Source organism: Lolium rigidum, chromosome 5, assembly GCF_022539505.1.
Source record: "Lolium rigidum isolate FL_2022 chromosome 5, APGP_CSIRO_Lrig_0.1, whole genome shotgun sequence".
Classification (NCBI taxonomy): Eukaryota; Viridiplantae; Streptophyta; class Magnoliopsida; order Poales; family Poaceae; genus Lolium; species Lolium rigidum.
Window position 1 is genome coordinate 115,526,158 of NC_061512.1, and position 25,722 is coordinate 115,551,879.

Genomic DNA, 25,722 nt, shown 5'->3' on the forward strand with positions numbered 1-25,722 from the left:
GTGTGTATTACTTCGGAATGATAAATAATATACATAGGTCATCATATAGAAGTAGCCATGTAATGTAAACTAGGTGACAAATTGTAAGGATGTATGTACGTAGTCCACAGAACATATAGATTTGGCTGACGACATCATCAACAAATTCCACCACTGAATCGAAAAGGGATTATACACATGCAAAGAGATTTACTTACAAGAAAGGAAAAGGAGAACTTGAGCAACATACATAGGACAACAAGCTCATCTGCTAATGGAATTCTTGGAGAGTCACCGCTATCAACAATAAGATTTATTTTCCAAAACTGGTATCTTCACCTCCAGTAAATCACATAGGAGAATGATAAGCTTTTTGCAAACAGTTCTTGTTCAACAAACTCCATTGTCTGGAGAAGAAAAGAGAGCATAATGACCAATCCAGAGCACATACATCCCTCTTATGGAACCTCCAGTGCATCCATCTGCAACAACAGCGCATCACCAACATCAGAGACGACCATATTCCAAAAAGAAACAAATCTCTTGCAAGCTGCCACTATCAAATCTCTAAGTTCAACAACAAGTTTAGATCATGCCATTCAGCGCCTTGAAATACACAAGGTGGCCAAGTAGCTTGTCTCTCATAAGATGCTCCAGGCCAATTGATCTAGCGCTGGTAACGCGTAAGATGAAATATTAGTGCAAAAACCCACTGTAGTATCAGTCAATCTACCTAAAGCTCACTAGTTCCTAACCGGCTGCAACATCCGTGGAAGAAATCAAGAATGAAAGCATGACTGGCCGGCCCGAACCGCATGGCTCCCTACATCCTTGCCAACTGGCCACCTCCGATCCACTTCTCCCCTACACGACAGCTGATGCTTCCCTGTGTACACTTCTGTCCATCACCTCCATGACAGCTGACCAAGAAAAAATACATCATATGTGAAGCAGGACAGGCAACAGGACATGGCATCTCCTTGACAATTAGGACATGGAGAAGGAGAAAGAAAGGAGAATATATTCACTATGGCATCCACAAATATTACATTGACATACAAATAGCTCAACCGGAGAATCACACAACATTTAAGTTGTCTTCTTTATGCTACTAACAAGAAAACACATATGTACGGCTTATCAAAATTTATATTATCCTACTATCACTACTACTTCAGCAAACTACTGTTTACCATCATTACATAGGACCATACATATAAAAAAGACAATCCATGCTGAAATTCTAACACCAGTTTACCATCATTTAAGTAAATCAACAAGTGACAAATTGTAAGGATGTATGTACGCAGTCCACAACATCATCAACAAATTCCACCACTAAATCGAAAAGGGATTATACACATGCAAAGAGATTTACTTACAAGAAAAGAAAAGGAGAACTTGAGCAACATACATAGGACAACAAGCTCATGGAATTCTTGGAGAGTCGCCACTATCAACAATAAGATTTATTTTCCAAAAAGAGTTACCAACCTAGAGCGAGGAGCTTGCGCTCGTCATCTGGTATCTTCACCTCCAGTAAATCACATAGGAGAATGATAAGCTTTTGCAAACAGTTCTTGTTCAACAAATTCCATTGTCTGGAGAAGAAAACAGAGCATAATGACCAATCCAGAGCACATACATCCCTCATATGGAACTTCCAGTGCATCCATCTGCAACAACAGTGCATCACCAACATCAGAGACAACCATATTCCAAAAAAAAAAACTCTTGCAAGCTGCCAGTATCAAATCTCTAAGTTTAAGTCATGAAGATCTTGTACAGTGACATACCACAATATTAACTTTAGATTTTTAAGTTAGTAGCAGACAGAAGATTCTAATCTCTTCCAAGGTACAAACAGAAGGTTCTAGGTGGGTCGCATTGAATCCATAGTTGCTCCTAGCAGTGGAAGAGTAATACTTGACAAAGCAAGAAACTAAGCTCAACCGGGATAGTAGCCACTCTGACAATTATTTAGCAGAAATATCCCATCCAGACCTACAGAATATCAACTAACGGTTTCCTTGCCGGGAAAAACCTAACGTTCATTCAAGCATCCAATGGATACACACTACGCTTCTGAGACATAATAAAGCACATGTTCTAACAGACAAAACTGAATGACCCTCGTCATTGCGTCTTCATATTAAAATTTTAACATGTTACAAGGTACTCGTCACTGGACTACTGAAATGAGAATGCACTCAGCAATTGAAAAAGTTCATATGTTGAAACAACTCAGTTATCCTTGATCAAGACTAAAACATGATACTTGGGCAGTTGATGTGATATCCATAAACAATTCAAATTGGATGGGATATCTGTCCATTTAGAACAAGGAACAAGTACCATACATACCGTCCGAGTTGAGAGCAACGAGTACACACATTAGTGCGTAGATGATGCCAGGGGCGTAGCCAAGAATGATGAGCAACAAGCAAATGCACAACTTCATCTGTTTTAAGATATATAAAAGGAAGATTAATACTAATGGACATAACAAATAGTTTAAAACAGTGTTGTCACCCAGAAATTGCATCATCAATCATTCCAGACATCTAAAATGATCAGGACAAATCATCAGAAATTTAAAAAAGCTCACGGTTCTGGTGGATAAGAAACCTCGCTGGGTTGTGGTTTTGGCAGGACAGTGCATAACAAGAACTACATGCCTACAAACAATGCATAAGAAAGTCCTGCTAGAGCATGTGGCAACTAACAAGGCAATTATATAATAAAAGCATTGCTATTTATTGGTAAAAACATAACTAAGAAAAATCTATGGATTTTATCTATCACATGACCAAATTTTGAGTGTTGCAAGTGCACTCAAACTCTAAAAGCATCGATATGTTTGTGAATGGAATGTAGAATTGCGCATATAGAAGAAATTAATAAAAGAGAGGTGGCAGCAGGTTCAAGCTAGCTAAACAGGAAATAAATGCATCTCAACAAGTAAAACATGACTTAAATGCATCTCAACGAGGAAAAAAAGATAATTGCAGCCAATTTCTAATGGACTTCTTGTTCGCACAATCGCATACCCATCAAGCTAAGCTATTATAGTAAATGTTTCGCAAGACGGTGCCATATCATATTTATCTTTTTTTCTCACTAAGCTCCAGCTATTTATCTTTCGCACGGTGCCATAGCACATGTCACTCTGGTACCAATTAGATGAAATATGTTCCAGTTCATTCAAGCTCAACTGCCACTAGTACAAATTTAGGCTCATTCACAAGCAAGCAACAGTGTAGAAATCATAAAAAAAATACTTTCAAGCATGTCCATCTATAGTTAGTCAGAAAGTATGGCGAGATAACAATATACCTTCCAGTTCGCTTTCGGTTGATTGCGCTGAGCTGGATCTTAACATTAGCGCATTTCGGGACTCAAACCTGGAAAATTAAGGGCCTATTCAGTGTTTTGTAAATTCATCATCCAACCAAGACACTTGTGAAACATCTTTCATCTATTGCAAGAACGGACATGGGAGGTCATCATAAAATATTTTTGATAATACACAATATTTTCATTCTAAGAATCCACTGCAGCAACTAAGAAATTCTTCTAAAACAACAAAAAAATGTTCATTATCAGTACGATTGATCAACAAGAATTCTTCTGAGACAACACAACTCATTCCAAGAATCCACTATACTATCTATCGTCTTGCTATGCCACACAAAAGAATCCAACAGCTCTAAATTGTTACTAGATCATATATAAATTGGAAAATAAATAAATTAATACATTTAAATTGTTACTAGATCAGATTCCCAAGAAAGAGTTGACATAATGTAAACTACATAATCTTGGATTAGAGTTCATTTTGATCATTGATGACATGATTATCAAATTCCAAGCATGGCATTTTATTTTCCGACGAAAGGAGTTTCTTTTTACCACTAGCTAATTGGGCTAAGTAAAGTATCTTATTACTCCCTCCGGTCTTATTTAATTGACTTGGATTTAGTACAACTTTATACTAAATCTGAGTCAATTAAATAGGACCGGAGGGAGTAGTTAACAAGAAAGAACAGGTGCAGTTATGTAAATTGCAGTAAGATATATAGAGTAGAATGCAATTACGTGATTCAGACTTAAGATATAGATGAGTACATTTAGCTTCTATTCCTGCTAGCTTAGAACAAAGCCGAGAGCTCTGTTAATATGTGCCTAGATTACATGATTGTTTGAATAAAGTGCAAAGTTTGGAAATTACTACACATGCATAGTCGTGTAGTTCTAGCTGTTGCAATGTTAGTCTCTATACAAAAGAATGTTACTAGAAGATGCCAAAATCATTCTGCTAGCCTCCCAAGGAACCTATATTTCTCCAAATATATGTGCCGATTTTTAACTTGCATAAAGTGCAAGCTAGAAACCAAATATCATATTCTGTCCATTATTGAGAAGGTATACATTTCAGATCATCTCTATCTTTATCTTATAGTACTAAGTATGATGATTTCCTCATTGTTTGGTTGGATAAAAGTAGAGCCTACTGTGCTACTGTTGCGCAGTAACTCAACTCCACAGGTAACAATTACAACATATCAGTGTAATAACCTATAAAATTCTATTTGCTGACAGAGCACCATTTTTTCAAGATAATTTAATAATCACAAGCCCGTCCACACAATTACCAATTAGTGTAGCTTCCAAGCAATTATGCCACAAATAAAACACATTTGGATGATTCATGGCTGCTAAGCCATGAGAGAAATTGGATGATAAAAATCAGCGCATAAGGTCCATCTGACGCAAATTGTTTGACGAATAAAACATGACACCTTCACATCCATTCCAGTAATGGCAGGCTCGGGCCTCCTCTACAGAACTGTAGGTCATGAAACCAAACCCCTTTGACCTTCCAGTTTCACGGTCCATCATTATCTTGGCTGAACCACATACATAGGAGCGCATCTTTCTATCCATATGAAAATGAGAAACAAGAGAGCAACATGCATAGCGAATTTAAGTGCTTCTAAATAAAAAGTTCAAAAACAGAACATACATCAAAGTGAAATGCCTATGCATCCCATCCATGACTAGGACCATGTTTTCTTTAGCCGATACATGGTGCGCTTCTTGCAACAATTACTAGTAAATAAATACCTATCAGCCAATGACAACCCCTCTCTGATTCAGACAAGGATTTTTCTATCATGCAACATACCCATGTATCGCTGCCTGAATATTAACATCTGACATCTCAGGATGAAAATCTAAAGAAAAGTAAAAAAACATTACCTCGTCTCACGGCTCGGCTTGGGTTTGTGGGGGCTTGCGGACCTCAAAGTCGTCACCTTGGTACTTGAAAGCAATGACTTTGTCTCAAATCCTTGGATGGTGTTGCTACTCCTTCTGGACCTAGTCATGTTGATGATGATGGTGGTGACGGAGCAGAAAAAGGTGGCCTTATCAACTGAGCCAACCTCAACATTGATGAATCAGATGGCCCTGTTGGTAATTCCTTGATCACATTCCCAGCCTTCATTTAAATGTTGACGACGAGGTCACTAAACAGGTGGCTCTTTATCTTAATGGATCACTTGCACACTCTTGCAAATGTCTGCAGGGGGTATGTGTGCAGTATATTAATTCAAAAGAACCTTATCAGCTGAACATCTCAATCAAGTAAGGGCATTCATACTGTAGAAGCAAAGTAATTCAGCTTCAACCTTCTTTTAAAAAGCGTAATTATATTGTATTCGATGAAATCGAACAAAATACATACTGACACATCTACATGGTTGACTCAACTGACACGCAGGCAAGCAGAAGACATGAGATTTTGCTTTCATTGGTCACTCCAGTTAGACTGAGTGTGTGTACATGAACATTCCTAGACAGTGAAGAAACCACTCCAACGTTTCTATAATACCTTGCATTCTTACATTAACTTCCTACCTCACAGATAACACAAATGTTGAATTACCAGAGTACATATAAGATTTGTAAAACTACTAGTGTGGTGTGTGAGTGGCCAGGACGTTGTTCCAGTAACAGGAGCGAGAAAGACAAGATTATAACATGCTCAGGAACAACTTGTACCACTCGCTCAGAATGATTTTACTAGTCCTCGGTAAGCAGAACAAGCAGCAGAGGTATTTACATAGCGATGGTTAGCAAAAACCTTTCATCATAGAAGCAGTTGAGTTCAGTGAACATTATCAGCTACACAGATCTTAATCAAGCATGCAAGAGGCCATCATACTGTAGAAGCAAAGTGATTCAAATTATAGAGAGTTTCAGCATATATAAATGTATAAATTACTTCTTTCATTTCACCATGATGAAACCAAACAGAAAACATAGTGGCCTCTGCAGCTTCTACGCATGACAAACTAGAGCAAGCACACGAGAAAAGATTTTGTTTTTTGTTGAACGCTTTGTTGAGACTTCGTGCATGTACTTCAAATTTTTCTAGACTGTGAAGTAACCACTCCATCCTTTTATATCATATTATATTATCATACCTTGCTTGATTACAACAACTTCATATCCCGAAAACAGCACAAATGTTATATAAACAGAGTATCTGTAGTAAGATCTACCAAGAACTGGTGTTGTGGGCAGCCTGGAGATGCTTTTCCAATAATAGGAGCAAAGAAGACAAGAAAATATTCTCCACTGAAACAATCTTCATAGGTAAGCAAAAGAATCAGTGGTGTCTCTCCTAGCAGCAGCCCTATGAACCACGAGGAGCGGACACTGATGCAGCCCAGCAAGGGAGTTTGGTAAACCACGAGGAGCTGATTATATACATGCAAGAAAAAAATCTAGCTAATTCTTATCCATTTGAATAGACAAAAAAGATCAATATTTTGTTACTAACAGGAGAATAAATGATTTTACCACAAGGGAAGTCTGTACAAACACATGTAGCAACAATATATCTCATGAGGACTAGACTACTTGTGAACCATAATAATAGGCAATAACCAGATTCATAACCAGTACTAACCACTCCAGAAGACAAGACTTATAACTCGAACCACGACTAACCACTACAGAAATATTGATGAACATCAGTGAGGAACTCCCAACATCGAAACATTATGATAAATTTGAACAAAACAAGCACAAAGCCCATGCATTTGACAAGGTCACTCATGCATCTGCTAATCCCAACAAAGCAATTGTATCTAGTAAGAGAATAGAAAGGCGAGCTGAACAACATCAATCCTGCACCTACTCTAAAAACTGCAAAAGCGTGCTTGACTAGGGTGGTTCTCAAATTAGCTTTAACTTGTCTCTTCTTCATATCAACCTTAGTACCACCAAGTGCAATGGCGATGTTCTCACACAAGCTGCCTGAGAACAACTAGACATCAGAACTCTGAACCATAATCTAAACATTTACTAAATAAGATTGCAACAGAAGCAAACATACACAAGTCTCTGCGCCATGTAGGAAAATTCTTGTAAGCCACTCATGAGGTGACATCAAACATAATGATCGCACACTGACCACGGATACCGTAAAATAATTTAAAAGAACAATCAGTCAAGCATACTAAAAGAAACAGTAGCAATCCAAGAAAAGTACTATAAGCATTTAACTGAAGTTCAGATAAAGAAAATGCATCGGGCTGACAGTTACACCTTAGGAACAACAAATACTAACAAAACTAAGGAAACAATTACAATTGGCTTAAGACATCTAACTATTGAGACAATACAACTAATTCATATGCAAAAAAACAATAGCTGACACTTCAATTGTGTTTCTAGAATATCTAACACCCCATGATCTACAAATTAATAATTATAGGCTAAGGAAACCATTACAACTTAACCAAGACGTCTACCTATTGAGCAACAGGACACAATCATATGCAGAAGAAACATTCATTGAAACTTCACTTGTCTTTTCAGAATAAGTAACACATAACACTTACTAGATCCATCCCTAAGGCCACTGAACTTCTCTTGCCCAGCATTTTCCAAGCAGCAGAAACAAATCTTTCCGCAGATGGTGGTGAAATCCAACGGTTGAAGTTCAACACCAATGGTTGCTGCACAGATTAATTTAATGCATCCTTTAGGTGTTATGCATGCTAAAATATAGGGGCGAATGAGAAATTCAGTTCACTGAGAGGCCTCTTCACATGCGTTTGTATTTCTTCTCGAATTCTCCAATGAGATGTCTCTTCACAAATGTGGTTTTACCTGCAGCCAGATAAGGAAAAAAAGTATCAGAACCTGATGTGACTCACGGGAGAAGAATAGCCAGACAATTTTTTTTAACTAGAATTCTACAGTAGGCGAGACAACGTTGTAACATTTACAATTTAGAAGGAAACTATGGTGATGCATCTGAGACCATAAATTATCTGAGATACCAAGTTACCAACCCAACAGATGCCACTAGTAAAATCAGTACATCCTAGAATAACTTTCCAACAGATGTCACTAGTTAATTCAGTGCATCCTATTCCTAAAATAAATTGCAAGTTAAGTGATTCTACACTCCAAATGCACAGTATCAGAATAGTTTTACTGCAGCAAATGTGTTCTTTTAGTGCAACCAATGCATATTTTTTACTGCAGATTAAATCGTTCACAACAACAACAATAATTCGATTATATCCATGATGAAGCATGGCTGATTTTTCAGTGCGGGATGGCTGATTTTCGTGTTGGTCAATCTCACTTTATGGACGGACATGTGCACAGCGCAATCGAAGCAAATATACACATCGCGCCCTGAAATGTCACACTTTTAGGTCTACACAGGGATAGGGGGTCACAGCGTGCGTGAGCTTACAAGGATGAACTCGTGGCGAATGGATTGGAGCCGCGCCGGCCACTACTTCCATGTCAGGGAGTCCATCCCAAGCAAGGGAGGGCCTGTTCAAGCGTGGTGGTCGGAGAAGAAGGTGGAGCTCATACTTGAGGGAGGGGAAGATATTCACTAACTCAAGCATAGCTTCACACTGAAAAAATATTTATTATTAATAGACATCACATCAGTGACGGGCAATAGTTTGCAAAGTGGGTACTTATAGTTTAATTTAATATATCAAGGATAAAATAGCAAAATCATAAATCCAAAGGGCACAAGGTTTATTTCCTTATAATGAAATAATCTTAATTGGTTGCTTCAGTACCATGGCTGAAATAAGCATGTCCAAAGAAAACGAATTTTTGTTCTTGACTAGTGTAGCATAAAGAAGAACCGGCCAAGCTTATTTACTTGATAACCTGAATCATCAGAATGTAATAACTGAACACCACATGTTCTAGTTAAATTCAATCCATTGTCCAGTTAAGATGTGTAGGTACTACTCCAGCTAAGAAACACTAATGTAGTACTAGTTAGCACATGATTTCCTAACCCGTCTCACTTGTCCAATTATGCAGATGGATTCTTGTGTGATACTACTCCAGGTATGGCACCTACCAGTAGCAGCGTTTAGTAGTGCAGATGATTGCAGTTCATCTTGTACAAATCGATACAACAGCATCACCGCCGGAGGGACTCCGTACCTGAGAACTGCAAGCCCCCAGAGGGACTCCGCGCCGGTGGTGAGCGACCGGCACCCAGCTGGCCAAACATGCCACACCCGAATCCAGAACCACCTTGGCTGCAGCAGCACCGTCCTTGTCAAGCCGTCCTTCCTGGCCGAGGTAGAGGTGGCACTGCCGGGTTGAGGCAGGGAGGGTGCCATGTCGCGCGGGGTGGTCGGCCGGGGAAGAACGCCCCATCGTCCCCACCGGCCTACTCACCAGCGCGCGGAGTGGTGGTCGTCGTCCTTGCCGTTGGACGCGAGCAGCAGGTGGGCCTCTTTGCCGCCGGACCGGACCGCCGACGATAGGGGCCAGCCATGCCGCGCGCATAGGAGGTCGGGGAGGAGTAGCAGCAGCAGCGCGACGGCGGCCGTGAGGGGCGGTGCTAGGGTTTGGGCGTGGGAGGGTGCGGCGAATGTAGGGGAGTGGAGGCGGCAGGGCTTGGGTGGCCGGCGATCTTCGAGGCTCCGGTGAGCGGCTGGGTTGAGGCGGAGGCGGAGGCGGAGGCGGAGGGGAGAGGACGCAGGCACGCAATCGGCATTCTTTCTACAGTAGGAGGAGATTGAAACAGAATCGCAGAGGTAAGGAGGCAATTAATCTCTCACGAATAGTAAATCCCACTCACCAATAAATACCACCTCCCTATTTCCCAATGCACGAGCTGGAAAAAGTTGTTCGCGGCTTAATTTAGAGGAGAGAAAAACGAGGATGGGAGCAGTAATTTTGGCGAATTAACTACCTCCGCATGGAATATCTTAAAACCACCTCTCTAGCTATAAACAAGAGGATGCTTTTGTTTGTTCTCACGGGCAAGACATAGATAAAATTATAAATTACTTTTTTAAAATATTATTTGATATGAAAATTTGTATTCTCAGTGGTCAAAGGGAAGAAATCAGAAAAGAGGGAAAACATGTCAGCTTCTTAGAGGCTGGTTTGTGGCGGAGTGGTTGTCGGAACCGATATATATGTATGCAAGTTCACGTAGGCGAGAAGAGATGATAACTTGAATGATGTGCACCTCACCTACGCTTGTTACACTCCGAGCCCGACGCCTGACACTACCGGAGACATCACCATAGTGATGTCGATGAAGCTTAGAGCATCTCCACTCGTCCCCCCGACGAGGCCCTCGGGCGACGTTTTTTCCATCCGGACGGCGAAATTCGGCCCAGTCGCGCCCCCGGTTCCTCGTTTTCGTCCGGATTTGGCCCTTCATCCATCCGGCGAGCCCACGCCATCCCCGCCCCCCCGGGGCACGCTCGGGGACTCCGAACGAGTGAAAAGCGGGGAAGGGCCCGATCTGTCGGTGACTCGACGCACGAACCCCACCGCCACGTCGCTCAAAATCTCCCCCACCCCTCGTATCTCTCTCGCCGCCGGCACCACCCCGCCGGCTTGTTGCCCAGATTCCGCCGCCCTTCGACGACGGCCTATCTGGCTGCTCTTCCGCCGGCCTGTTCTCCGACTTTGGCCGGCTCCTCGTCGCTCGCGGCTCGGGTTGCCTCGACCACGCCCGTCAGGTGTTCGTCCATTTGCCTCGCCGGCCATGGACTCGGACGAAGAGGAGGAGCAGATGTTCGTCGAGCTTATGCAAGAAGAGATTGTTTCTACCGGTTCTGCAGGGCTGTCATAGCAGTGTTCGGGGACTACTACTTGAGATCACCCACTGTCGAAGACACTCAGAGGATCCTTGCAACCAATGAAGCTAGGGGTTTTCCAGGGATGCTTGGAAGCATTGACTGCATGCATTGGCAATGGAAGAACTGTCCGTTTGCGTGGCAGGGAATTTACAAGGGTCACAAAAAGGCTGCACTCTGTGATACTTGAAGCAGTGGCTACCCATGATCTCTCGGATTTGGCACTCTTTCTTTGGTATGCCTGGATCCAACAATGACATCAACGTCCTAAACTGCTCCCCGGTCTTTTCCAAGCTTGTTGAGGGTCATGCTCCCCGGTGGACTATGTGATCAATGGTCGGCACTACAACAAAGGATACTACCTTGCAGACGGTATCTATCCAAAGTGGGCAACATTTGTGAAGACTATCTCCAACCCTAGCACCCCCAAACTTTGCGAGTTTGTCAAGAAACAAGAAGCTTGCCGAAAAGACGTCGAGCGTGCATTTGGTGTCCTCCAGCAGAGATTTGCTGTCGTCCGGTTCCCCGCTATGACTTGGTCGAAAGATCAGATGTGGGAGGTGATGAACTGCTGTGTGTGCCTACACAATATGATTATTGAAAATGAGCGAAAGCATCCGGTTCCTCTGGCTGAGCAAGAAGCACCATATGAGAGAGAGGGTCCTCTTGCACAGCCTAATCACCAGGTGCCTCCATCATGGGCCGCCTTCTTTGCTATGCGCCAGGAGATTCGAGACTCTACAATGCATCAGCTGCTGCAATATGATCTGGTGGAGCACATATGGAGGCTCCGAGGCAACGCCAACGCCGACGCCAACTAGTCTGTCTTAATTTGTTTGAAAAATTGTGAAATTGTGTGCTTCATTTGTTTCAGCACTTGTTAAACATTGTACTGATTATCGCCGAATTTGTTTCAGCAATTTTCGTACTTTTGGTCGCCGAACTTGTTAAATTTTATGTTAAATTTGTTTGAAATATGTCAAATGGTCGAGGTTGGGGGTTTCCTGCCGGGGGGACGGCTGGAACTTCGGCGCTCCCCACGCCAAATCTTCCTCCAATCCGGACGAAAATTTCGCCGGATTTGGGCGTGGGGAGCGCCAACGAGTGGGGATGCTCTTATGTCTAACATCCACTATAACATTGTGGTGTAAACCAATCGGGGTTTACGCCGACGTTGGGTGCACCCATTCCGCAACACCACCGGATCCGGTGCACTGCCACCAACCTCGTCATCGTCGGGATATATGGACTATTCCGATATATAACCAGGCCTATGCCAACTTTGGTGGGAAAAAGAATGAAACTACTTGGAGAGAGAGAAACTTGATATAGTAGCTAGGTAGCGCATAGAAGTGCAGTTGCGGTTGTTAGTGCCTCCTCTAGCTAACTAGGGATGGAGTAACGGAACCTATCCAAATACCTCACTTCTCCTCTCTCAGAGTCCTACAGTAGTTTGAGAGTCGACCCCGGTGAACCGGGCCGACCCGAGGCTTTCCTCGACGGCGATGCCGGAGGGGTGATGCTGAGGCGAGGTGCCGGAGTTTGTAGGATAGTTTCTAGATATTATATAGTTGCTCTTTTGGTTTGTGTCGGCGTATGCCGTTACCTCGGCTTCATGCCGGGAGAGAGACTCCGGATCGGGCGACCACGGTCTGGTGTTGTGGAGTCCTCTCCCTCCTCATCGTGGTGCTTCCATGGTCGCAGCCGGATGCGATTGGGAGGGGAGACTCGCGAATCTCCACAAATAAGGTCGATTTTGCAGGTCCCGATCTTGCGGGAGCGTTCTTTGATGGCCGTCGTGGAGGCGGGGCGAGGTGGCTTCTGCCGGGACCCGTTGGCTTGCTGGTTCGAGGGCTTCGCCGGCGATTGGCGAGAAGCGATGATGGCCCAAGTCGGGAAGGGGTCGGGAGGCGGAGGATCCGGTGCGCCGAGGTCCGGGATGCGACGAGCTTGGGGTGGATCCCCAGCCGATGGTCTTCGGAATCCTTATCAGCTCCGCGCTCCGCGGGCTTCCGATGCGGCTCCTAAAGCCCGTTTGGGCGATATGGCTCCGTCGTGTTCCTTGCCGGTGTTCGCCGGCGGTGAGCGGAGGAGTGGCTGGTTGCAGTTTGGCTTCGGGCTTCTTTGTAATGTTCGTTTCTTTGGAGGGTCTTTCTGCAAAGTTCTTGGGTCGTGGCGTTTCTCGATCTTTCGAGCTGGCTTTAACGTGTGTGCGTTGTAATGTATCTCTTTGAGCTGAACACGTAGCCCTTTCTCAAAAAAAAAAAAAAAAAAAAAAAAAAACTAGGGATGGAGTTAGGCGATGGCACACACTTTGTGCAAAGCCACATATGTATGTGCAATACTTGTATATATATTCTTCACATAGATGTATGCATGTATGGTTGCCCTATATAGCTTCCTCGATCGTTCCAAGCATCCCTTCCTCAGCTGGTACGTACGTGTGGTCGATCGGTTCCTAGAGCATGCGTTCTGGCCGGATCACCGAGACTAGAGTAGTTGAAGGAAAAAAATATATATCAGCCGAGCTAGCTAACTCCCTCTTTCTATTATGCAAAGCCTTTTGTCGAGGCGACTTGTATCATACCTTTTTCTGTTGTTGGATTATATGCAGGATTAACTGACATAAGCTACATATGCAACATGCCCGGAAAAAAATTAATATATATGTCGTACCTACAAGCTATAGATAGCTCTAAAAAAAAAGATCAAATTGTGATCTACAATTAGAGAAACAAAACTTCGATTGACGATTGAATAAATATATACTTCACGTTATTTTTGAACAAATTTCTCCTTCTCTAAGTGTAGGTTAACTTTTGAGCGGCCTAACCATAAACCGCACGGCATGGGCGGCTCCAACCACCCACCAAAAAATGTGGTATTTTGGATATGCTTGCAATACCTAGCAAGCTAGACGCGTGTGGAAAGCAACTCAACGACGTCGCGCGAGAAGATCAGACCAACACATCAGCTATATGCAGTTGATGGTCGTGCACAAGACCAACAGCCCGGCGTGTGTTCACGATGGGCCCACACCTCTAATCATCTGATTGGCATTCGATCTACACATCAACGAGCTCCTGGTTCAACTCATGCATGCACGCGGACTAGTCCATCTACTTGGACCAAAAACCATAGATCTAAAACGATATATATATGTCATATATAGCTACCCCCTTGGGAATAATAACGAGAAAAACTATTAGCGGGAGAAGTGGCGGGAGACTAAGGGAGGCAATGAGCGCGGAAGAAAAAGGGTGGGAAAAAGGGTAGAAGATGTCACTAAAAGAAAGGACTGGGCATTTATTTTGTAAAAAAAATAGTAAATATAATAATTTATAATGAAAAACTATAAAATTTGCAAATAATTGCTAAGTGCAAATAATTCTTTTTTTTGTTGGCGTCGTTGTGGAGAGCTTCAAGTTCTCCGGGTGAAGACGTAAGCTCCACCGGGAGCGGACGGCGGTGAAGGACGCGCCACTACCTTGTTGGACGCGTTGGCTTGGAGCTCTTGGCCTATGGGGTGTGATGGGTTCGCGGAGGTGGGGTACATGGCTATGTGGTCGAGGGATGCGGGCTCCGGGGCACCGGACGATGGTGGCACATCGAGGTGGTGGCCTTCGGTCTCCTATGCAACTGGAGCGGTCCAATGGGGCAGGATCGTGGCACTGTTTGGTTTTTGGGTGGCGTTCTGGTGCTGCGTGGGTGGCAAGGTTGTGAACCCGGCTGGCTCATCTTCGGGGAATGCGGAGGTTCTTCTGGCTGCTACGATGGACTGTCTGTGTGCGGTCTCCTGGGTAGCATGGGCAACGGGACGGCTGGGTCGTGCGGCGTTATGGCTCGTGTGTCGCTTTGATGCCGAGTGGTGTAAGTCGGGGCGGCGACCTTGGAGCTAGAGGTGTGCGTTTGGTTCCCTGCGTTGTGTGGTTTTTCAGGCCGGTTTTCCTTAGAAACCACAAATCCAACCGCGGTGGCCATAGATGTTGTCGTGGTCGCGAACGCCCAAAAAAGGCTGCCATTCCCGGTATGGTTAAGTCAAAGGAGTCCACGCCGGAGGAGAGGGCGGCAAAGTCAAGGAAGTGAACTGTCCATACAGACAATGTGAAGACCAAGCTTGTTGCTGCTGCGGCCGCCCAAGAAAGGGCCAAAGCCTTGGCATATGATGTCCAAATTATAGCCCTTGCAAACTCCGAGGCCATGGCCGCTCAAACGGCGCTTCTTGCCAACGCCATGTCTACGAGTTGTGGCTGGTCTGCGTCCAAGCCACCGAGTTTGTCAGGCCACACACTGGCGTTGTCTGGGGTTATCCAGGGACTAGTCCCTCGAGATCGGCAGTCTTTCCCGCCCGTGCCAGCTACTTCGAACATCGACCCCAAAAATCCCGCTGGAGATGGCCTTAGCATGGGGTACATGATATCAGTTGTATTGGTATGTTACGGGAAAACATCAAGACACCAAGGCGATCAGGAGGCGGCTCTAAACCCATCTAGGGTTTCATACCTCTCGCCGACGATGTTGCCGGTCAGCTCCGCCTTCGGTGGCCTTGGAGCCTTGGAGGTGTGGCAGACCGCAGCCTCTCGCCGGCGGGAAGGTTTCAATTCTTCGTTTAGTTTGTTTTCGGTGTCTTCTTCGGGATGGTGAGGCGGCGGCTACTTCCTGAAGTCAGAATAAGGTCCTCCCCGTCCTATCCTCGCTCCGGTGGTGCATCTAGCACCGGCGGAGGGCGCGTGGAGTTGTGTGTCCGATGGATCTCTCGTGATCCAGTCGTCTTTCGTGTTCGATTGTGTGGTTTCAGGTCAGTCTCTTTCGATCTACGGTTATCATCATTGGCGATGGTTGCTCCTCTAGTGCGCTGGTCGTTTGGGGCCTTAGCACGAAGATTTCTCGTCTGCCTACTGTAACAAGCTCTACTACGACAAGGTTTGTCTGTCTCCGGTGATGGAGGTGTGAGGACGGCGGCGCGCCTTCGGCTCGTGCTAGTGTCTCTAGTCTTCGCTAGGTGGTCCAATGATCTATTTGTAATTTTTATTACTTTTAGATATCTTTGTACTACTATTGATGATTATTAATACATCGTTAGAATTTTCGCAAAAAGAAAGTTGTATTGATATCTTAACATGGAAAACACGTGCGTACAAAAATCTATATACCCGATCGTATGCTTACAAGTGCAAGGGGATGGGTGGTTTAGTAGTCACGTGCATGCATGCGCTTGCACCTTTGCCGCCGAATCCATGCATGCATAATCCATGGTGCCGCGAGCGTAGGCGAATTAGAGTGCGTATGGGGCAGGCGAGCGTAGGCGAACCAGTAGATTAGTTAATTGATTGATCCACCGCGTGCGCGCGGAAGACGAATTAATGTGGGCACGCGAGGCGGTGTAGTAATTTGTAGCGCATGCCGATGCGTTTCTCCCGCGAAATATCGCGACGCGAATCAACCGATCGACGGATCCCTTGTGACTGATGGATCGAGGTAAACCGCCTGTGCTGGGTCCACTTGACCGCCGGGCGACATCTCCGTGGACCACTTCCGCGACACGCCGGCACGCGCGCCTCCAGAGTTTTCGCGATGGAGTATTACGGGTTTTGGATTCAATCATTCAAGTTCACAAGTCATGGTGAACGAACGGTACAGTCAATGCGCACGCAACCATTGTTTGCGTCTACTGTGGGTTAGTAGCGCTGCGTGCCAGACTCTATACAGTGGCTTTCTTTGCCAGAACAAAAAGGAGTCTGCACTCTACACAGACAGGTTCGCCGTAGCCGAGCTCGTCAGCCGAGGCGGCACCCTTCTGCGGTTTCTCTCGGATGAAGGGAAGTGGAACACGGTGGTGATGGGCATACGGCGCAGATCAATGCCGCCGCGCAATATGTCGCTAAACCAAGAAACGGTTGCCTTCGGCGGCCGGCTGTGGTGGGTCGACCTGACCTTGGGCGTCATCTCCCTCGACCCGTTCCGCGACACGCCGGAGATCTTCTGCACCCTGCTGCCCAGCCGCAGCGTGCTGCCTGCACGCGCACCCACGGAGACTGGAGATTTCAGCAAGGACGAGCAGGAAACTGCCAGGTACATGAGGGAGGTGGCCAAGTTCCGGCGCGTTGGGGTCAGCGAGGGGAGGCTGAGGTACGCCGAGCTCGCTCCGGGCGGGCCATTTCTGCTCAGCTCGTTTGCGCTCGATGACGAGGGCCGCGCCTGGACGCTGGAGCAGCAGGTGGAGCTCAGAAAGGTCTTGGCGGATGGAGGCTATCCCGTGCGGCACAACTCGGCGGCGCCACAGATCGCCGTCCTCGACCCTCTGAACGCCTGCGCCGTGCATCTCAAGGTCGGCGACCACGTCGTCGTCGTGGACATCCACAAGGGGAAGGTGATCGGGGCATCTCGGCTGCAAGATGACTACTCTTATCTTGTACCATGTGTGCTCCCACCGTGGCTTGGAGCAAGCCGGATCCCTACAACAGGTAAACTCCTTCTTGCTTTAACTGTTACTACTAAAAACTCCTTGCTTTCAGTTGGGCTGCTGCATTATGTTGTTCTCGGAACCTTGGACAGAATTGTTTGTTGTAATGTGCAAATGGATGAAATTTGTGATAGGTAAAATCTTGTGAGCATGCTACCATTATTTGCCAAATAATCTCCGATTAGGTGATTACAATGGTACATTTATCTGAAGATGAAATGATGTTTGCTCACATAAGTACTATATGCTCATAAAACTCTATGTATACGTTACTTAAATCTTGTGTGGGACGTGATGTAGCTCTTAAGTAGGCATCAGTATTCGTATTCTTTGGTGAGCTGTCGCAGTTGATGGCAATATCTGAAACAAGTATACAGCTATTTGGTTTCTGTGAATTTGAAATTTACACCACATGCTCTAAATATTATTTCTGCATCTCTTTAATTTTGTTCGGAAGATACTTAGGGATGTAGTTTTCACTTAATTGCTCTATGTCCACTTCTTTATTGAAATGACCACCCCTACATGTTATTTCCACATCTCTATAATTTGGCTCACAAGATACCTTAAGGATGTTTTGTTTTCACTTAATAATAACTCTTGTATACTTCTTAATTTAACTTGCCACCCAAATATGGGCTTCTAAACAAACCATGTTCCTCTGTTTAGTGCTAAGCTATGTGAGCAGTGAGCTGTGCTGAATTCTAATAACATGCTCTGCGTACCAGTCTTGTCCGCTGGCACATTTCTTAGAGATAGTAACAAATATTAGAATTGTTAAAGATAGTAACAGGGATTGTTAGAGATGCATAAATGAGAAAACAAATTTCAAACCAAGTACCTTACAAATAGATGTCGAGAAACATAATATAAGAATCTTTGCTTGTCCTGAACAACATATATTGTTTTACCAACAATGCATCTCCATTTATAGGGTGAATAAAAAAAATACCTTTAGAAAATATTAGAGAACATATCACTAAGGCTACATCATGAGAACAGAAATACAATGAATTATGGTTTTTAAGGCCATGGATTCTGAATGATCTTGAGAGTTGAACCTAAAATATTGGTAGGTGGCGACGCTGAGAGCCACCAGCGATGGCCGGGATGACCGGCAGGGGAGGCAGCTAGGTTTATTGCTGACTAAGACATACAAAAAACGAACTGGAGCAGTCATGACCAATCGCAAAGGAAAATTCCAAATTCCAATATTGAAGTAAAACTTGGTGAGCATATAGATTGTTTACATCATATCAAATAAATGATGGCAAGACATGTCCTATTTAGTTGAGGAAATAAATCTAGATATATGTTCTGGACAATAAAATGTGGTTTGCAAGAAACCGGAAAGTAGATTCAGATCTCCAATTAACTTCCTTATTTCTGGAGATGAAGCATTTATATGATGATTATCTCCAATTAACTTACTTATTTTTCTTTATTTAAAGATATCTCAGATCAAACAGAGTTGAATTTCAGATTTACTTGATTGGTTCCTTCTCTGGAAATAGGTGAGCAAGAGGAACACATAAGTTGCTCTATTGGTCTTATTAATTCAAATCATCTGTCACACACTGGACTGGTGAGGACTAGTATTTAGTTTAACTTGGTCATCTAAACTCTACCAGGAATTAGAATAAGCCTCATGCATGTAAAACTAGCAGACTAAACACAGGGATGCAGTAACCAACTACACATCCTCTAGGATGTTAGTTTCCTGCGACCAAGTTTTTTTTTTGAAACGGGGGCAAAAGCTTTGCCCCAATCTATTGATTAAGAAGAAGTTTTACATGAAAGAACATGTTAAGGTCCGAAAAAAAACAAGGCCTACTCTCTCGGCATGATATCTCCCAACCTTTTAGCTCCCGCAATGACCCAAAGCCGTGCCTCCCTCTTAATCCTATCTAGCATTACATGCAAGGGGGCGACCAAGTTTTTTGGTTGAACCTGAAGACATGCTACTGAAGATTGCTTCTCTGAAACTATAGTCAAGTCCAATCTAAATTGTGGCACCGCGGTACAGATTTTTCTCTATGGAATAGTTAGAGGTAACACTTATTACTGATTCTAAAGCAACAAGATTGCCTTTACTTAAAAGCAAATAAACCAAGTATTTAAAAGCAACATCAGAATACATGGTTCTCTAGTAAAAATCTTATGTTGGCATTAAGATAAGCTGAGACATTCCTCTTTTATTCACTACTAGTTCACATTCAGCAAAGCACAGACGTATATATATCCTACAGATTGCTTTGTTAATCGATTTTACCTTACATTAGTGAGAGGACAAGAAAACTTGGTTGGTTTAGTCCATTTGACTTGAGCTCCTGGTACTTCTGTTTGCCCTGCTGCTCTTCTAGGTCTGCTCCTCCTCCCTTGTTTGAACGACTGGTCCAACTTTCTCCTTCCTAGTTGTAGCCTGCTGCAGAACAGATGCATCACTAGCAATATTAGCATAACAGGAAATCAAGTGATGACTTGTCTCTTAATAAAAGTAGAACAGCAGTACCTCTTCTGTAAAATAACATCTACCAAAATGAAACCTGATTTCTTTCTTTGACAGAACCATCATATATAACACATTCTTCACTCTAATCAGACTGACATAAATACTACTCATAACTCTCAATTCCTTAGTTCATCATTTGAGTAACAGATATTTCCATGTTTTAACTTTTAAGCTATGTACCAGAACAACTTTTAATTATAGGTCCACACTTCTAAGGTGACCTTTATATTTTCTGTTATGTTTATCACATTTTGAATTACATGAAGCAGAAATCCGCATGTAACGCAACAATACTGTCACCATCCATGTAATCCCAATCATGAATCTAGTTCCAGCACACAGAGGTAGTGCATTAACTCTCCAAAAGAACTAGGAGAGCGTATGTTTCTATTATCCACCGAGTACTGAGGTTGGAAGGAACTTAACCGCATAGCCCAAAAAATTCTATCTACCATCGGGTCCCCGTTCCAGAGCTTAGCCAGCCCAACTCGTCTATGGAGATGACATATTACGAGGAGGCGATGGGGACCTGGATCTCGCGTCGGATTTCGCGGGGTGATGCAAGAACTCACCCTGTATACTTAATGGCTCTTGTATACTTGTTAATTCAACTAATCACCCAAATTTGGGCTTCTAAATAAACCCTGTTGCTCTGATCAGTGCTAAGCTATGTGACCAGTGAGCTGTGCTGAATTCTGATAACCTGCTCTGCGTATCAGTCTTGTCCGCTGGCACATTTCATATAAGCAACACATAGTTTGTATAGTTACAAATTGTTGTGGGTTAGAATTCTCTTTGTTATTCACGTTCTTGTAGCTTGACGGAGAAAACTTGTTTTTTTTTCAGGCAAGAAGGATGACATGGAAGCGCCAGATGATCTGGTTATTTGCCTCTAGAAGTGGTGAATGAATATCAAGCTAACAGCGTATGTATCTCTGTGTACTATTTCATAGGACCCTATCTCAAATTCTCTTATCTCTGATGGTTCTTTGTTGATCCACTATTAGTCATCAATTGTCATCGTCAGTGTCAGGATGTTTTATGTTTCCTGGTGGTAATGATGAACTCTCTTTTCTTGTTTATCAAATATTATCAGCAATCGAGAAGCTTGTTATTTTCAAACAAATTATAATGATGTAATTTTGTGCTCTAAGTAAACATGTTGCCCAACTCACTTTCTGTTTCACTTTTGGTGGTGAGATAGATGGACTGTAATAGCCCTTCTGTTTACTCATTTTTGTTTTGTTTTCTACATGAGTCATTCTTTTCCGTGCTGACTTGAACTTCCCTAAAAATTTTTCTTTATGGTTCAGGATTCCTGGAACTAATAGTTGCAGGGCAGCAGGCGGTAGTTTGTCGAACTCTCATTTTGGAGAAAATCTGGAGAAGGTTGAGTTTATTGTAGTTTGTCTATGATTTATCTCGTTTTGGGCGAAATCCGGCAGTCGTTTCATCAGTCACATTATGACATTTCAGTAGAACTAAATTAAACCAGCATGTAAGGACTACCCCATAACAATATGGATGCTATGCTTATTTGCATGACAATGAGCTCATCTTTTTTCTTCAAGTTCGAAAACAATATGCTAAACAAGGTTGCATGTTATCCTGTATATATTTGCTAAATTAGGTGAACCTTTTGATACTGTTAATCCTAGAGGCAATTCGCGGCAGTTTATTAGTTTGGCTGTTTGATATTCCTGCGCTGAGTCTGAACTGTCGGATCGTGAGTCTTGTGAAGCCTGTCTCGTACTCTGCCTCCATTGCTGCTGCTCCCTGTTGATCTGTTTTTGCTTTCTTTCCTTCAGTCCCTCATCCTCATCATTCTGTGAGTTTGTGAACAGTTCTGAGTGCGAGTTGTGCACATTTGATGCCTTAGCAGCGACAGGTTTCATCCGCTGCAAGATTGCCTGGGTGCCCTTTGCCCCGCCTGCCCGACCGTCCAGCAATTAACTTACTTAAGAAACGAGGTCGTCTTTTTTACAACCAGATCTACGAGTACATCATGTTGCTTTTGTGTTTGAATTGTTTCCTACATTTTATCTAGAAAAAAAGGAGCAATGCTGGGAGCATAGTGACCACGATCGACTAGTACAGCAACACATAATTTCGAATGCAGCCTGAGCTCCATAGCAGAGGAATTTCGGCAATACTTGGTAATTGCTGATTCAGTATTGTTATTGTACAGTATATGTATGCAATCCAGTTAGTCCTCTGAAAGCCAGTAGGAGACATTCATAGAAATTCTACTGTGTTCTAATACCTTATGGGGATTTTTTTTGAGAAACACAGTACAAACGCAGACGCTCACATACACACGTATACACTCACTCCTATGAACACACACGCACACTCTACCCCTATGAGCACCTCCGGAATACTGAGTCGGCGGATTGGATTTTGAAATTGACGAAGTCACCACATGCGCCTCGCTGTCGACGGGAATGTCGCCTCCTACTGAATGAATATTTCGCCTTTATGAGACACCCATATGTCAAACCTGGGGTTTGAACTCTAGTGGGCTGGGGGTACAACCACCCTCCTAACCACCCAACCTCATGTTGTTTCTCACCTTATGGAAATTTTGGATGACACACACTCTTATAAATCGTAAAACGTACTGTCACATCTTAGGTCTGTGTTCTATATGACTCCATGATGTTGCAAATAAGATCGCGTGGTACATGTGATAAGGTACTCTCAAATAAAAAAATGTTGCAAATAAGAAAATGATAATATATACCCTTCAAATCATGCCTTGGGGAGGTGCAGCCTAATGCGGTTGTGGAGTCAATCCGGCGAGCCCTTCGTTTCCTAACCGTGTTCAATTTGGGGTCTTAGGTGGGAGTTGTCCCGTCTGACCTGTTGTCGGCATCGATGAGAGATGTCTCTTTGTCCCTTTTGGTCGTATGCAAGAATTGTTATATAGTCCTTAACATTTTGTTCCTTTTGTTCCACAACCATTAACATTTTGGTGATCTTGGAATTTGATACACCATTAGTCATGAATTGTTCCTCTTATTTGAAATCTTGCTTTTCCTATTTGGAACTTTGTTCTACAAGCATTTTCATCCCGTTATACTTTTTATAAGTTTGCTCTTGGAATAGTCGTGAATTGTTACACTAGCAGTGACATTTGCCATTACTTAAAATCTCGTTCCACCGTAGTCATACATTATTCTTGGTTCGTGTTACTCCAAAACTGTCGGGATTTATTCAACTAACACAAAAATTATCCCCCCTTACTATAAAATTTGTTCCACGTTGTCGCAAATTATTCATGTATATTATTTTGATTTCCATGGTAAATCTAAGAGTATGCGGCACAATATTACAATCTTATTATTCACTAGTCTACATGTGCTCTTCTAGCACTATAATTTGTTTCACTTCCCTCAAATATTGTTGTACTAGTATCCATGATTTGTTCCATGTGCGCTTTCATGTTGTCCTTATATAGGAATAGCTTGTTTCAGAAAAGCTATATTTTTATGCACTTCAAATTTCTACCCTAGTTGAGGTGAACATTGTATTTGAGCTTTTCTTGTTATATCAATTATATTTGTACATAGATAGAAAAAATAATGTTTTTATCGAAGACTGAAATGATCACCCCATTCTTGTTTGGTTCATTTTGGTCGAGGGCTGATATCGAGAGATTTGCATATCGTGTGCCACATGCATCAATTTTCTTATTAGTATACCATCGCTTGTTTTATTTTTTGCGTGGAAGAGTGGATGACCACTCCGCTTTAATCATAGTCTCGCGTCAATGTCAGGTAGGATGAGTGTTGAATTTTAGGAGAGAAAAACATACTTATCTTATCCTAGTTACGAGATGATTTATCGGTAAAAAAGTAAGACATTTCTCTCTATTATACGAGATGTCTTCTTCCAATCGTATATTTTCTAGTTCAACTACCATTGACCCATAATTTTAGGACAATTATAACATTACTTCTTGGAGAGATAACACTAATAGATAACCAATTGCTTAGTATTTTTTGCTTCTCTAAGTTCCTTATTCTGAAATGGGGATGTGCCTGGCCTCTACATCAGTTGATGCACACATCCATAATTTTATTATGTCATTCAAATATCTATTTATTACATCACAAATGACATAAAAATCATGGAATATCTAAGCATATGTCAATCTACTAGTGAGCAACCAACCGGCTCGGCCATAGATATCTTGTGCAGACATCAACAAACGGTTGCATCCAGTATCCATAAGTTCCCGTTGATTTTTTAGAAATAGAAAATACCATAGCTGAATCCAGCCTGTAACCATATGGATAACATGCAAAAAGTTTGAGACAACAACTTTGTTCAAATTAATAATGTTTCTACATCTCCGTATCAACCAACACAAAGCAACAATACCAATGTGTATTATTTCTTTACTTTTGTTATTGATTCCATTCAACCAATGCCAATGCAAAAAGTGGTTGACCACTGTAATTAAGAAAAAATATATGCCAAACGGCTTGGGCGAACATATGTAAAAGAAAAATATGTTCATTTGTTTCATTCTATTCACAAAAGAAACACTTTTTTTTACAACCATTCCATTGTCTTTTTACCAAGTTATCTTTTGTCAACAATTTTTTATATGGATGAACCACATAATTTTTCTATATCTTGAGTAGGATGTTTATCTTCCAAAATTATTTGTAGGAAAACCACTATACTATTCATTAAGTAAACAAGATTAAATAAGTTTGTCTTGTTCAGTGGCATTGGTATACTGAGCTTTGGACCCTAGGTCGTGCGAGATCTCGGATGAGATTTGCAGCACAAGAGATAAAAAGTTTCCTACTAAATGCAAACAAAACTAAAATCTAATCTAGGAAGAGCCAAGATCTAAGAAGATGCAAGTAACGAGAATAAGATTAAGATCCACATATCTTTGTAGATCGCTAAGCGGAAGCCTTATACAACACGACTGATGTAGTCATTCTCTCTACGCTGCCTCCGAGTTATGCACACGCCTAGCCCAACCTAGCCATCAGGCCTAAATATTTAGCCCATGCCAGACCCACATGTATGATCGGGCTGGCCCAAGGCCAAGAATTTCGTGCCGGGCCAGGCCAGCCTGGCCGAGCTTCCCATGGCCCGATATATGTACTTATGGTCCACTTTATAATTTTTATTTTTAAATTTAGTCCTCAATTTTAAAGTAGGATCAATAAATAAACTATAGTGAGATTTTTTGAGAGCAATTACGTATTTCATTAATAGAAAATCAAGTTACATGAGTAAACAAATGTGGAAACTAACAAATAGACTAGGAGAAAACATGTGTCCCAAAAATATGCAAAAAACTACTCATAGTGTTTCCTACACTCGCCAAAGAAAGCGGCCATCGGTAAACTCCAACACCGCCTAGACGCACGTCGGAAGAGACACCGACTTTCACCATTGCCAGATTTACAAGAGCACAATAGCCAACAAGACTTTGTGAGTCGATGAACATGCCCGCTGCAAGCAGCGAGCGAGACACATGTCGTCATGATACGTCGACTAGCGAACGTCCCTATGTTACCTTGGACCAAGATCCGTCGCATCCCATCGATAAAGTTGAGGAATAATGACAA

General features: G+C 42.8%; 1 protein-coding gene across 1 annotated transcript; it reads right to left on the reverse strand.

Moving 5' to 3' along the window:
- Window positions 1–587: 587 nt before the first annotated feature.
- Window positions 588–8,037, reverse strand: LOC124657722. Its single transcript, XM_047196236.1, has 6 exons — window positions 7,896–8,037; window positions 5,242–5,563; window positions 3,316–3,383; window positions 2,344–2,440; window positions 1,474–1,655; window positions 588–899 (listed from the first exon to the last, which is right to left on the reverse strand). The coding sequence occupies exons 2-6, from the start codon at window positions 5,367–5,369 to the stop codon at window positions 844–846; spliced, it is 531 nt and encodes a 176-aa protein (XP_047052192.1). The 5' UTR covers window positions 5,370–5,563; window positions 7,896–8,037; the 3' UTR covers window positions 588–843.
- Window positions 8,038–25,722: the final 17,685 nt, after the last annotated feature.

Bases quoted from the DNA above. Each gene is read 5' to 3' on its own strand.
- LOC124657722 (XM_047196236.1), bottom strand. From the start codon at position 5,369: ATGACTAGGTCCAGAAGGAGTAGCAACACCATCCAAGGATTTGAGACA. The intron at 2,441-3,315 runs GTATATTGTTAT...ATCTTAAAACAG, and splicing joins AACCGAAAGCGAACTGGAAG to ATGAAGTTGTGCATTTGCTT. The intron at 900-1,473 runs GTTGGTAACTCT...TTTCTTGGTCAG, and splicing joins GCGCAAGCTCCTCGCTCTAG to CTGTCATGGAGGTGATGGAC.